At 37.8% G+C, this 14,350-nt stretch overlaps 1 protein-coding gene and 1 non-coding gene across 3 annotated transcripts; one reads left to right on the top strand and one right to left on the bottom strand.

Annotated features, from left to right (window-relative positions):
- The first annotated feature begins 2,709 nt into the window (after positions 1-2,709).
- On the top strand, positions 2,710-9,468 carry LOC149139541 (protein ENHANCER OF LHP1 1-like). 2 transcript variants are annotated; one of them, XM_089447291.1, is made up of 12 exons: positions 2,710-3,078; positions 3,321-4,369; positions 5,925-6,101; positions 6,191-6,307; positions 7,176-7,280; positions 7,414-7,548; positions 7,648-7,703; positions 7,833-7,938; positions 8,043-8,159; positions 8,272-8,398; positions 8,498-8,628; positions 8,836-9,468. In XM_089447291.1, exons 1-12 carry the CDS (start codon positions 2,799-2,801, stop codon positions 9,328-9,330), a joined length of 2,895 nt encoding a protein of 964 aa, XP_089303417.1. In that variant the 5' UTR covers positions 2,710-2,798; the 3' UTR covers positions 9,331-9,468. The 2 variants fall into 2 exon arrangements, with proteins under 2 accessions (XP_089303417.1, XP_089303416.1); XM_089447290.1 differs by having other exon boundaries at positions 7,176-7,286.
- Positions 9,469-11,892: 2,424 nt separating this feature from the next.
- Positions 11,893-11,966, bottom strand: TRNAN-GUU (transfer RNA asparagine (anticodon GUU)). The gene has a single exon. It is a non-coding gene; the product is annotated as a tRNA-Asn (tRNA).
- Positions 11,967-14,350: the final 2,384 nt, after the last annotated feature.

Raw genomic sequence — 14,350 nt, 5'->3', positions numbered from 1 at the left:
ACTAATCCCTTTATGCATTCAAAAACGCAATTTAAATAATGAAAAATCACAATCTCACAAAAAATTGTATAACTAGATTCCAACGAAAAAAATCCAAAATGTCTAATAGATAGACTACACCATTTCAAAACATTTATAACATTCACATCTTTATAATTGATTAAAAATGAAGTAATAAAAACAAATTCCTAAAATTCCTTGAGAATGTGTCATCTTTGTGATACTAGATAGATTGAACCATTTCAAAATATTTATAACATTCACATCTTTATAATTTATTAAAAATGAAGTATTAGAAACAGATTCCTAAAACTCCATGAGGATGTGTCATCTTTGCGATACTAAGGGTTGAAGGCAAAAAACACTTTCTTTTAAAGTGCCTTAAATATATTCACTTTAAATCGCAACTTCAAAATATTAGTCACAATAATGACCTTCCTAACATTCCACTAGTCATCAAAATTATGGTAATCTTGGAACACTTTTCTTAATGCTTTTTAAACACAAAATTAAGTTATTTAAAGGTATCTAAGTAAAATTGAAACAAGTCATCTTAAAATTATCAATTAACAATATCGTTAAAACCAATAATCCACGATCCATATATTTATTTCTTTAATAATGATTAATGAATTATATTAGCAAACGTTGTGTAAACACATAGAAAGAGTACAAAGTAGTGCTTGCATGGCCAAATTTTTCATATGCTTCCCTACAAGTGGCTTGCTATTGGCATTTTTCCTCAACCAATTGAGAAAACCAAAAATCCATGGAGTCTATATGTATATATCCTATAAAAGGCTTCTCCAATTTTACAAAATTTCACCATCATATCAAATATAACCTACATCGCTACTAGCCATAACTTCCCTTATCTCCAAAATTACCAGGGCTAGGATATTCAGGTCGAGTTAAGCCACAAGTTATCAATATGCCAAGTTAACATATGATGTCAGAGGTGTTGTTGACATGGAGGGCCAAGCTTCTTTTAGTTGCAATTCTTCCAACTGTCTTTGCGGGCTTTTTATCTCATTACTTTATCTACGGATTAGTGTCCTATGCTCTGCCATGATCTCCATGGTGGTTGAAAGAGTTGTTTTCAGTTGGTTTTTTTATCTCATCACTTTGTCTTTGGATTAGTGTCCTATGCTCTTCCATGATCTCCATGGTGGTTGAAAGAGTTGTGGTCAGTTGGTTCGTACGCAAGCTAAGTGCCATACACTATTTCTTGAAAGCTCCTAAAACTTTTCATTCTGCTTTGCTACTTGTCCTTTCCCGTCCCCTCATGAGCCACCATCTTTTTCCACAATCCACATAGACATTCCTTTGATCGCAGTCCTCTACCAACTTCGACCAAAGGATTGGAGTTGTAGTAACCAAATTCTACTATGAACCCAAGTCGCATCACCAGAAAACAATATCCAAAAATAAATTAAGACGAGGGCAAGGCTTAGATTCCCAGGCAAGGACCATATTAATTTATCTATCGAACCATGCGAATTAGTGAACGAAGGCTCTGATCTTACACAAATGAATCAAGTCATCCTAACACCATTCATGATTGCACACTGTCAATTCAAGATCTCGTAGAGCCTACAACTTCACAATTCCCATGAACACATTAATTACCCTATTGTGTTGATGCTTAGAGTGTACTATCCCATATTGCTCACACAAAATGAGGGTGGTGGCATAATTGTTAGCTTTTTGCAATTGGGAGGATGTGTGGTCACTCATGTGACATAAACCTCGATCCACTTGACTTTGAATATGATTTCCTACATGACTACTGATCATCATGTGTTCTCCAACCTTTTTCCATGGTATTAGATAGATTAATGTGTTTCTGTTTATCCATAGGATTTTGGGGGGCCTCCATGGGATCAAATGGGGAGAGTAGTTCCATTTATCCATAGGGTTTTGGGTGGCCTCCTTGTTGCTTGGTTAGCCAAAGCATATGCCGAGATCTTTATCTCTTGAAAGACATGAAAGGCTTTGAGCTCTGAAAATTAATTTAAACAGAGACTTATCCTTTTATGCATAAGGAGTAGCCTTAGATCTATTGTATTGGTGCTAAGATTCAAATGTGAATAACATTGTTAAAGTTCCCGATGATTATTAATTTATAAATTGAAAAACTTTTAAATAACTTTATTTTTTAACATAAAGAATGCCATTTTGCTTAATTATTTGAGGCAATGTCCATGCTCCATGGGTACACTTTCTCAACTTATTCATTAAGACCCCGCATCTACCACCCTTAATCTAAATTTTATTAATCTGATTAATTATAATCAGAACACAGAACACATCCCATATATATATACATATATGTATATATATATAATGTTAATAAATTTATCCTCTTACCAACTTACTGCATAGTTGGCAAACGTCTTTATATAATTGTAATTATTAATTTAATATTATATTGTCAAACTCAATCAGCTTATAACATAATGCTTCGTATAAATCCCGCGAAATTTAGTTTATCTTATAAACCAGGGTTCTCCACGGTGATAGATAATCTTAATTTTATCGGTTGGATACTTAATTAAGCTATGCATTCTTCATCCCGTGCAGTTTTTAAATGTCCTTGACCTTTTATTCAAAATTAATATCACCCACTCCCGCGAGGCAAAATCCAAAATTCCCCGCCCAAAAAGTGGCTCCCGCCATTTCTTAGCCAAATACAATACAATACCAGCCAGGTCGAAAGTTCAAAACCCTGAAAGATGATACAAAGCAACTGTCACTGATCGAAGAAAAGAAGCAGCAGCAGCAGGAGAGCAAGATCAATGATGAAGGGCAAAACAATCCAGATGCAAGCTGCCCATCAAAATCATGATGGCGAAACATCAGTAGCTTGCGTTCTATGGGATTGGCATGCCAAGCATCTCATCACTGCAGGAGCCGATAATACCATTCTCATCCATTCTTATCCTTCATCCTCATCCTCTAAACCCATCACTCTTCGCCATCACAAGAATGCAGTCACTGCCCTCGCCATAAATTCCAATGTGAGAAGTCTTGCCTCTGGATCCGTCGATCACTCTGTTAAGCTCTACTCTTATCCAGGTTAGATCTACCTGGCCTATAAGACCTTTTTGAATCAAGATAGGGAAGTAACGAAAAATTGACTGATATTTTGTCTTTTTAAGGCTTTGTTTCTAGGATTGAGCAATTCAGTTATGCGTAGCCCTAAGAAAATTATAAATATGTTGTGTTTGCAGACTGGCCATTTAGGAAAAAGTTTTTTTATATTTGTGTGTTTTCTATGGCTTGCATTTTGATTCTAAATTAGCTTCTCTCTGTTTCAGGGGGTGAGTTTCAGAGCAATGTAACACGGTTTACTCTGCCAATACGATCTCTGGCCTTCAACAAGTCTGGTGAGTTACTAGCTGCTGCAGGTGACGATGAAGGCATTAAGCTAATTAGCACCATAGATAATTCCATTGCAAGGGTGCTGAAGGGCCACAATGGCCCCGTTACTAGTATTTCTTTCGATCCGAAAAACGAGTTCTTGGCATCTTCAGACAGTGATGGCACTGTCATATATTGGGAGCTTTCAACTGGGAAACCTGTACATACATTGAAAAAGATTGCACCCAATACGACCTCCAATCCGACGAGTTTAAATCAAATCAGCTGGCGTCCTGATGGTGAGATGCTGGCTGTCCCAGGCAGGAAGAGTGAGGTTTCAATGTATGACAGGGATACTGCAGAGAAGCTTTTCAGCCTTAAAGGTGGGCATTCAGATACTATTTGTTCTCTGGCCTGGTCGCCTAATGGGAAGTATATTGCCACAGCTGGGACTGATCGGCAGGTCATGGTTTGGGATGCCGATAGGAGGCAGGATATTGATAAGCAACGTTTTGACAACCCAATTTGTTCAGTTGCCTGGAAGCCCAGTGACAATGCCTTGGCGGTGATTGATGTATTGGGCAGATTTGGGGTATGGGAATCACCTATTGCATCTCATATGAAGTCCCCTGCAGACGGTGCAGAGCGCTACGATAACATGGAAGATGAAGAGCCCTTGATGGCTAGATATGAAGAGGAATTGGAAGATAGTGTATCTGGAAGCCTGAATGAGATAATAAATGACGACGATGACGATGATGAAATGGGTAAGATTCCAAGGAAGATCTTACAGAAGAAGCCTTCTGTTAAAGTTGAAAAAGGCAAAGAAGAGAGCAACGCTAAGGCTTTGAAGAGTGGTCACGAGTCCTTCAAATTAAAATCAGCAATGCAAGAGGCGTTTCAGCCTGGTGCAACGCAGCGGCAATCTGGAAAGCGGAATTTTCTTGCTTATAACATGCTTGGAAGTGTTATCACCTTTGATACTGATGGCTTTTCTCATATTGAGGTAAAGTCACAGTTTCTCCAATTTCTAGTCACTTGTATAAGGAGATTTAAGAACAAAGTAACATGTGGAAAAAATGGAGCATTTTGCAACAAAATCAGTTTAAAAAAAAGAAAGATATGCGCTAGGATTATACCAAACCACGTTATATTCTCCAATAGTTGGAGCATGTTTTCTACCTGGTCCTTCTTACGTCGAGTACAATTTTCAAAGCGTGTTCTCTAACGAAGTAAGAAAAAAATAGTTTTCAATATAAAATACATAGATCTAGTTCATGGTCTGGAGTTAGGTAACCTGAAATCAAGAGTGATCATTTTAATGAAGTTAGGTGAAGGACCAACACTTCTAGCTAGGGTGAGACCTTTCATCACCATAATGAATGTAAGTGCCTTTCCTTTGCGCGGTTCATTTCCGGTAAATGAATCTCTTACCCTAGCTAGGAATTGGGAGCAGGGCTTTCAACCCAACTTCAATCTGGCAGGGTAAGAAGCTTCTTTCAAAAATGAAGCTTCTTACCTTGCCAGATTGAAGTTGGGTTGAAAGCTCTGCTCTTAATTCCTAGCTAGATAGAGTGGGTGATTATCGAAAGAAAAAAAAACAGGTTATCCATTGATCTGGGAAGTATTTGCTTGTCTTCTACTTGTGCAAATTGTTAGGTTATCCCATGCTTTCTCATGCCTGATCTACTATTTGTATATATGTACTTGTTCTAGTGACATCATTGCAAATGATTTTCTCAGGAGTGAGAAATGTACCATCTTGCAAATTCAGTCCCTCTATCACTCTGATTTTCTCAGGAGTGAGAAGTGTCCCATCTTGCAAAATCAGTCCCTCTATCACTCTATGATTTTCTCAGGAGTGAGAAGTGTACCAGTTGCATGCATGGGGTATCTTCTTGCAAAATCACTCTCTATTATTGTCTATGTGAGTGACTGATTCCATGATAAAAATCTTTCGATAGGGTGGGCTAACTGAAGATTTAGATTGATTTATAAAATTGGGGTCTTGGGCAGCTTGTACTGAAATCTCATGACAATCTACTCTGAAAACTTGCCTATGAGAACTAGGGTATGTCAAAGTGATGTAGAATCCTTGATGAAAATATATAAAACAAATAATTCAAAGGAATAGGCTTCTATGTTGCTGTTGCTGGTCTGCCACACACCGATGAACACATTCACATTTGGAAGGAGAGGGACAACAGAGAGCCACCATGCATGATGATGATATTGACCAGATCTCTTATTTGCACCTAAAACACCTATCATCATGATAGCTGGGAAAAACAGAAGAGATTTCTCATAGCATAGTTGCAATTATATGGTTATGCAATAGGGACTCATTGTTTACTTAGTGACCAAAGTGGGGCAAAAGCCTAATAGAGGTAAGCCATATATCAGATATTCTTTGTTTCATAGCATAGTTCTATGTCTAAGAAAGCTGAGTCCACATTGCACAAATGCTTGTAATATTTATTTATTTAGATATTTGTGCCCCATAGCGGTGTTGATATTTTAGAGTATAGTAGATGTTTGCTCACTCAACGTTTTTAATGCAGGTTGACTTCCATGATATTGGGAGAGGTTGTCGTGTGCCCTCCATGACTGACTATTTTGGTTTCACCATGGCCTCCCTCAGTGAAAGTGGGAGCGTTTTTGGGAGTCCACAGAAGGGCGAGAAGAATCCTAGTACACTCATGTATCGACCTTTCAGTAGTTGGGCGAACAATAGTGAGGTGTGTGGCTTCTCTTTACTACAGTCATGAAAGTGGCTAGGTAGCTTGTCACCAGTAAGTCACTTAATATGTTTTCTTTGTTAATCCAGTGGTCCATGCGATTTCCAATGGGAGAGGAGGTGAAAGCTGTTGCTCTTGGTTCAGGTTGGGTTGCAGCAGTGACAAGTCTTAATTTCCTTCGGGTTTTTTCAGAGGGCGGCTTGCAGGTTTGGGCAGATATTGATTAAATTGTTGTGTTATATAGGGATATGATGCAGATGTTCACTTCTATTTTGTTATTTGAGATTACGTTTGTATTATTGAGAAGAGACATTCACAAATCTGTACCTTAGATCTCTATCGAACAGATAATCCTAGTACCCACTGTCTAGTCCAGATAATCCCATTTAATCATTGGTGTGAACATACATTTTTTTTTTCATTCTTGCTTTACAAATCTGTTAAACAACAAAAGGATTTATCATCCTGTGACAAAGGCTTTCTTCTTTCCTAGCCAGCTTGAATTGCAACAATAGGGCGTTAACTGCCAGAAATTAATCTTATCCTCGACGCCATTGCTCCATTGAAGTGATATCATCTCCCTAATCATCTGCTAATAATTATATTTGATCTAAATGATGATCATCAGTCCAACAAGCCCTGGTTCAAGAACTCCAGGAGCATGGCTTACACTAAGAGATGTAGGTTGATGATCAATGCATGTGCAGTTGAGCAACAAGGCATGGTTGATGGTCAAAAGGAGGGTATGCTCAAACTCCTCAAGGTGCTTGAATCCTAGGTTTCTGTGGCTGGATCACATCCAGATTTTCTAATTAAGTGTTGCCTATACAAGACAAATCCTGCCATTGAATTTGGATTGAGATAAGACATCAATTGAACCAAATTCAAACCTTTGGTTGATTACAACACATGTTCTAAATGACAGATTATATCGTCGTTCCTCAAGCAGGATCACACTACAACTCAGTTTGACCTAGATTTTGTTGTGCTTTTTTTCTTGTAACTGAGATGCTTATTACTTTGATAATTGGTAGGCTATTGTCTATATAATTTATATATTGTGTCCTATCACAGAAATTTGTTCTTTCTATGGATGGGCCAGTAGTCACTGCAGCAGGACATGAGAACCTCCTTGTTGTTGTATCACATGCTTCAAATCCTCTTTTATCTGGAGATCAGGTAGAGGTATTATCTAGAAATTGTAAAATTAATTTGTTTGGTGTGTGTTTTTACTTAATAGCATCTATGTATAAATTCATGTTCAACACCATTTTGCATCTTAAATTCTTGAGCACTCTGGCTTTGTATGCAGGTGCTCAGCTTCACTGTGTATGACATTTCTCAAAAAACTTGCCCTCTCTCTGGTCGGCTTCCTTTAAGCCCTCGTTCTCATCTCACATGGCTTGGATTCAGTGAAGAAGGCTTATTGAGTTCATATGATTCTGAGGTATTGAACTACTAAATACCCTGATCTTAGGGGCATCATGTTCTGTAAGTCAAATTTCATAAGTCCCACTTTTGGAGCCTAACTGGGCAGGACATGCAGGGAAGTTTAAGAGTGTTCACCAATGACTACAATGGCTGCTGGGTGCCAATTTTCAGGTACAAAATTATTTTCGGTGTAATATGGGAGATTGAGAGAGAGCTTGATCTGTTAGACATTTTTTTTAATTTCCAGAATACAATTGACATTCATGCTATGCTTTTGAAATTTTTTTATGTTGTAACCAGTGCTGCAAGAGAGAGAAAGTCAGAGACTGAAAGTATCTGGATGGTGGGGCTAAACAGTACACAGGTTTTTTGTGTTGTGTGCAAATTGCCCGATACCTATCCACAGGTAAAAAAGCAACCCATCTTTTCAAAACTTTGAGCTGCTTTGAAAATGCATGTAAACTTTGACACTGTTAATTTCTCTATTGATATTATGTGGTTGCATCTCAGGTAGCCCCAAAGCCAGTCTTGAGTGTCCTGAACTTGTCACTACCTCTAGCATGTTCTGATCTTGGAGCAGATGACCTAGAAAATGAATACCTTAGAGGCAGCTTACTTCTTTCACAGGTAAGTTGCATATCTGAAATGCTATATACATAATGTTTAGAGTTAAAACAAAAAATCTTGATTGAAAATAATAATGTGGTTTAGTATAACACAATATAAATGAACTCTGCAGATGCAAAAGAAAGCTGAAGATGCAGTGGCATGTGGTCGTGAAAGTAACATGGAAGAGGATAGCATTTTTAAAATGGAAGCTGCACTTGATCGATGCCTTTTACGTCTTATAGCAAATTGTTGCAAGGGTGAGTTGCCATTTGATACCATAGAGTACTGAAGATGGTATGATAGACTTTTGGCGCATGTTTTGGCCTGACTAGAAAAATGTAACTTCTGTTATTCAGGAGATAAATTGGTTAGAGCAACAGAGCTGGCAAGACTATTATCATTGGAAAAGTCTTTACAGGGTGCCATAAAACTTGTCAGTGCTATGAAGCTCCCAATGCTTGCAGAACGGTTTAATACTATACTGGAGGTGAGTTGGAATTGATCTCTAAGTTACAGTAAGAATATGAAAGTCTAACAAGCATGGAGTTATGTTTGAGCACTAAGCTTCCCCAGCCCAAAAGGGAAAAAAAATATTGTATAATGTTTTTTAACACCTTTGGATCATGATCCAGTTACAGTTGGGCATTCTGTCTAAGCTGTTCTCATTATGTTAATACTTACCTGATTTTTGCAGGAGAAGATACTTCAAGAAAATATGGAGACGATCTCTTGTAGGAGATTAACTTCGGAGGCACAAGACATGGACACTCCAATTTCCATTAGTGTCAAACAAGTTTCATACAAGGAAAACCTTGGTGATAGCCCCGCTCTTCCAAATCGTCAAGTCGAACCAAAGCATTCCACTCCAGTGTTTTCAAAGCCTGATACAAAAATTGAAGTAGATACCTCAGAAGCTATAGCAAAGGGCTGTGATGCACAAAATGGAAATATAAAGAGTGGTGATGCAGAGGTCCAGCCTGCAAGCCACAATGACTCTATTCAGAAGCCAAGTAACCCCTTTGCTAAGGCATCCAATACTTCTGCAAACCAAGCTGTACAGCGCAATGCATCTTTACTGAGTTCCATCAAACAAATGAAGACTGCCACAGAAAATGAAGGGAAGCGAAAAGAAAGGGCAAGGTCAGGTTCCTTGCCACAAAAACCAGCAAAACAAAGTAAGATTTCATGATAAAAGCATGTGCTCAATAGTGGAAACATAAGATACAGTCAGGCTGAAAACCCTGACAAGTAAATGCTCTATGCCATGTAGGTGACATGGATGTCTGATAATGATGACTAAGTGCCTCATTTATTCAATTACAACGGATTCAGTTGGCCTTTTGTAACATTCAAGTATCCATCTATTACTGAAAATTCATAGGATTTTGTAGTAGAATCTCTCAAATATTGATTTTCATTTTTCTTTCAACTAAAGATCAACAGCAACAAACTCAGCAAAATGTAATATTCAAATATCATCAATCACTGAAAATTCAAAGGATTTTGTAATAGCTATCATATATTTATTTTCAATCTTTTCGTCAACTAGTGATCAACACCAACAATCTCGGCGGAATGTTTGTATTTTAATTTTATTTTATTACACATAGAAGTGCATGTTGCAAGAGAGTTTTTCCAACCCATTAGTGGGGCAAAACAATAAAATGGCTAACATTACGAGACCTCTTTCGCTCTTTATAATTTTTTAGTTTTTTTGCGAACGAAAGAAATTGGCTTTCCTCTCAGCCCTAAGGCAGGAGTGAGGTCGCTGGTACTAGGCCAGCTCTCCCTCTCACTCCAAAGGCAATAGTGAGGTTGAGTCCACAATTATACTCAAGCCATCACAATGACATCAAAGCTTATCATGTCACTAAGAAGGATTCAATAGTGAGGTTGAGCCCACAATTATACTCAAGCCATCACAATGACATCAAAGCTTATCATGTCACTAAGAGGGATTCAAATCTGAGCAGGGAGAATAATAATCTTTTTCCCAACCACTGAGATAATCCCAATTGACTCTTGCACTCTTTGTAATAAATAAGCCTTTAATCAATAAATCTAAAAAGTCCAATTCTCTTAGAAGGCATGAAAATTAAAAGGGACAAATACATCTGGTTTTCCAGGAGGCAAATAAAGTCGCCACATGATGCATTGCCAAATTCCAACGGGGTGACTTTTGATTACAAAATATGGTCGTCTCACATGGCCATTTTCTAGTGAATCAAACCAGGAAATATAATCCAAAGTCCAGAAATACAACCAATTCCAAACACTCTTTGCCTTCCTGCAATTCCAAGCAGGTCTTTGACTGATTCTTTAGCTTGACAGTGTGGACCACGGAATTCATGAAAATAGACTTTGCAAGCCTTTCTTTCACTTGGATACTTTGGTGAATTACCATCCAAGAGTCGTCAATTTTATATGGAGATTTGACCGAGTAAACCCTTTCTAACGTGTTAAGCTAATTAGCTTCAATGCATCTGACCGCATCTCTCATTTAACAATGGAAGGAGTAAGGATCTAACAGGAAGGGCTTGAAACTGTTTGCCAGTTAAAAGGGTCAATACGAAGTTGTGATGTTCATAGCACCAAGACTTGACCAGAGGTAGGATGTTTACAGAACCTGAAAATCTTTGGGCTCTTGAATTTCAATGGCATTAATTTAATTTGTTCGTTTTTTGGTGATTTCCACTTAGAACAATGCGACAGAACCTGAAGAATTATTATAATGATATTCAATATATATTGTTTCAAGGTTTGTGTTGCACTCCCTGTGCACACATAAAGCACAAACTCACTGTCTTCTCAACATTTAGATTAACAGTAATCATCACTGTAATAATATTAGGAATCAAAGCCGACCCTCTTATCATCTTAAGAGGGACAATTATCATTACAGTAATATTTTTGTTTATTATATTGTGATTTTGCCATATGCTGGTGAAAGTTTACTTCAATTAGCCCAGGGTTAATTCTCAGCGCACGTTGGTTGGGCTCTTCCTAAAAATCCCTGAAATGACATGCCCCAAGAATGATATTTCTGTTAATTCCAGCTTCGATCGGCCCAACAAACCCAATAAATAACTAACACCAAGGTGGAAGTTCACGTTGCCTTAATGCTATCCTTCTTTTTCAGCGGACTAAATTGTCACACCTTTTTGGGGAAAAGAACCCTGGTAAGAAATGTTCGGCCCAACAAGCCCAAGAAATTTAACACCAAGGTGGAAGTTCACGTTGCCTTATTGCTATCCTGGTTTTTCAGCGGGCTAAACTGTCACACTTTTTGTGGGAAGTGAACCCTGGTAACAAATGTTATGACTCTTTCAGGACCAACCATTAAAATCCCTACTGGTATTAATAACATCTTTATTAATTCAAAAAAAGTCTTGTTTATTGCAAATTTGATGAACGTCTTGCTATCCTGTTTTTTCAGCGGGCTGAACTGTCACACTTTTTTGGGGAAGTGAACCCTGGCAATAAATGTTACGACTCTTTCAGGACCAACCATTCAAATCCCTACTGGTATTCATAAATGGAAATTTGATGAACGGCTAACATCGAATGTTTATGGGTATCCTCACGAAAAGTTTAGAACCAGTGCTTTGTTAATACCCCAATATAAGGTTCCCTTAAACTGAGACCGATTGGGTTTAAACGCTCTAGTACAAAGTTTCATTACATGAGAACAATTATCTTTGCGAGAAAACCGGTTTTGAAATAGGAATCGAACTCTTGCAAAACTCAAAAGCGCTAGAGGGAGGGGTCGAACCTCCGACCTTGTGGTTAACAGCCACACGCTCTAACCAACTGAGCTACTCCAGCTGCTGACAGTTGAACTGCACGTTATCAAATTTCATTCATACCTCCATTTTGGGTAAATTTCGAACTTCCGCAAATAAATATACTAAAGGATTTTCTACAATTCCAAGTTAAATTAAACCTAAATCTTGGATCTCTCAAAAAGGTCAGTAAATCGAAAAGGTCAGTAAGTCGATGAAAACTTTGCTGTGATTGTTTTTTTCTCCAAACTCCATTCAACCCATTGACTTCTTTAATTTAAGAATTCAATAATGCCAAATAAAATAGTGTCATTTTATTAATGGTAAAGGATGATTATCCACCGTTCAATTGCCCTTTTTTGCCGAAATATATAATTTGGAAAAACTACCTTGCACTTCTATCATGGTAAGAATGAACCGTAATTAAGATAAATTAAATTAATTTTTTTTGGTATTTCATTTTATTTTAAAGACAGTATTTAGGATAAACTGAAATTTCCAGTGTTAAAGTTTTATATGATAATATGTTGTGGTTTTTTTGAAGTTTTATATTTTATTATTAAATTAAGAAATTACATCATGTATAGTAATATCAATTCTTTTGCTGTGTTTCGTTACTGAGGAAATTACATCAATGGTGAAAGAATAAAGTTTCTGTCTAATATTTTACAATTTTATGTCATTCTTTACACTCTTGTTTAAACAAAGAGACATACAACATAACATATAACATACAAATACATAGAGCTAAACGATTTTGATAAAAAATTAAAATTATGCAAAATATCAGTCCGAGGTTGAGACATCTATGGGTGCAATAGGAGTGCAAGGAGATGCTTGTCGCTTTCCCATCAGCAACACTTCAATTATGGCGAGTTTGAGTGCCATGTCTCGGTGTTCTAGAAACATGGCTTTGTGCTCCTCTTATAAGTGGTCCATCTAGTGAGATAGATCTTGCTTGGCTTCATTCCTTTCTAAAAGAGCTTTAACAATTAAGGTCTTCATATGCCAGTAGAGCTCTATTGTGCATATGTAAAGGTTCTGCTTCACACGGGTATGCCTTGGATTAAGAAGCCAATTAGATGCAGATTCCAAAACTTTTGAATTAGAGTGTTCCTCCTTTTTTGCTTGGGCTTCTGAAGAGGCTTGGTGAATTTCCAATTGGATTAAGATTCAAGTGGAGTCACGATATTGTTGGGTAGTGTTATGAGTTGGTTGATTACCATGTGAGTTACCTTCCCCTCGAGAGGAGGAGCGACGTCGACGCCTTGCTCGCTACAGTGACATTGTGTTCAGAAGCATAGAAACAATATGCAACAAAGGGACGTAGGTTAGACTAAGTGAGTAGTGTTGTTAAAAGCTAAAACAGTCAGACAATGTAGGTGTAGAGGTAAGATATGCACTGAGTGGCTGAGAACAACCCCACAACAAGGTAGGGACACACTCATTGGAGATGAACGAGGATTGTGTACTATAAGTGGACCAGAGGCTATGAGTAAAGATGTGGCCACCAGAGATATATCTAGGGTGCTAGGGTGAGGGAGAGTGTTTTATGAGGTAGACAGAGGCCTAGTTCCGATCCAAACCAATGCTCTCAACAACATGCAGTGAGAAATTGAATTGAGAGTTGAGCACAGAGTCGGATTGAGCTACCGTGAACCTTACAACTATTTAAGAAATATGAAGGTGAGAGGCAACCCACTGCGCTGCACCCCTAGAGCTTCCTTTCACTTGGTTTTGGCATGGTCGATGAGCTTCAATTAGTGTGATCCTTTCCTGCGATCAACCCAAGGTTGTGTGTTGAGATCAGGCGTGGTAGAGAAATTCTAGAGGATGATTCAAGGGGGAGGCCATGTCAGGGAGCCCTTGACCTTTCGCTGGAAACAATAAAAAAGCAACAATAAGACCAAATTAGTAGGTTTCCTTTTCTTCGATAACGCAAATGGCTTGAAAGCTTAGGTGAATTGCCCTATGAGTTTTTGTAGCTCAGATATGTGTTCTAGTCTCAAATGGTGTCTATGAGGCTAGGAGCACAGGTGGATTAATTATCTCCAATAACCTAAAAAAGTTTCCAAGTGAAATGGATTAATTAGATTTAGTTAACCAATTTTAATTTTCTTAAGTCTAATTTAGGGAAGTGGGTTAATTAATCAAGATTAATTGAGACAAATTGATTTTGTGGTGGTGACTTCTAGAAAAGTGACTGTAAGAAGTCAAATTGATCTTAGTGATTGATTGGGGTTAGATCACGACCATTGATTTTCAATGAGAGATTATAAGAGGAGATTGATGGGGCCTTTGGAGATCATTCAAACAGTTTAGATGTTCAAATTTGTAGTGATAGCAAGGGCATAATGATAGTGTGGAAGACACAAGTAGCAGGGTTTTCAACATGAGAAATTGAGGAGAGAATTTTTGGAGAAATTC

This window comes from Pinus tabuliformis, chromosome X (assembly GCF_031772625.1).
Source record: "Pinus tabuliformis cultivar Carrire ecotype Pingquan chromosome X, CPIR1, whole genome shotgun sequence".
NCBI lineage: Eukaryota > Viridiplantae > Streptophyta > Pinopsida > Pinales > Pinaceae > Pinus > Pinus tabuliformis.
This window is presented reverse-complemented; position numbering and strand designations above follow the sequence as displayed.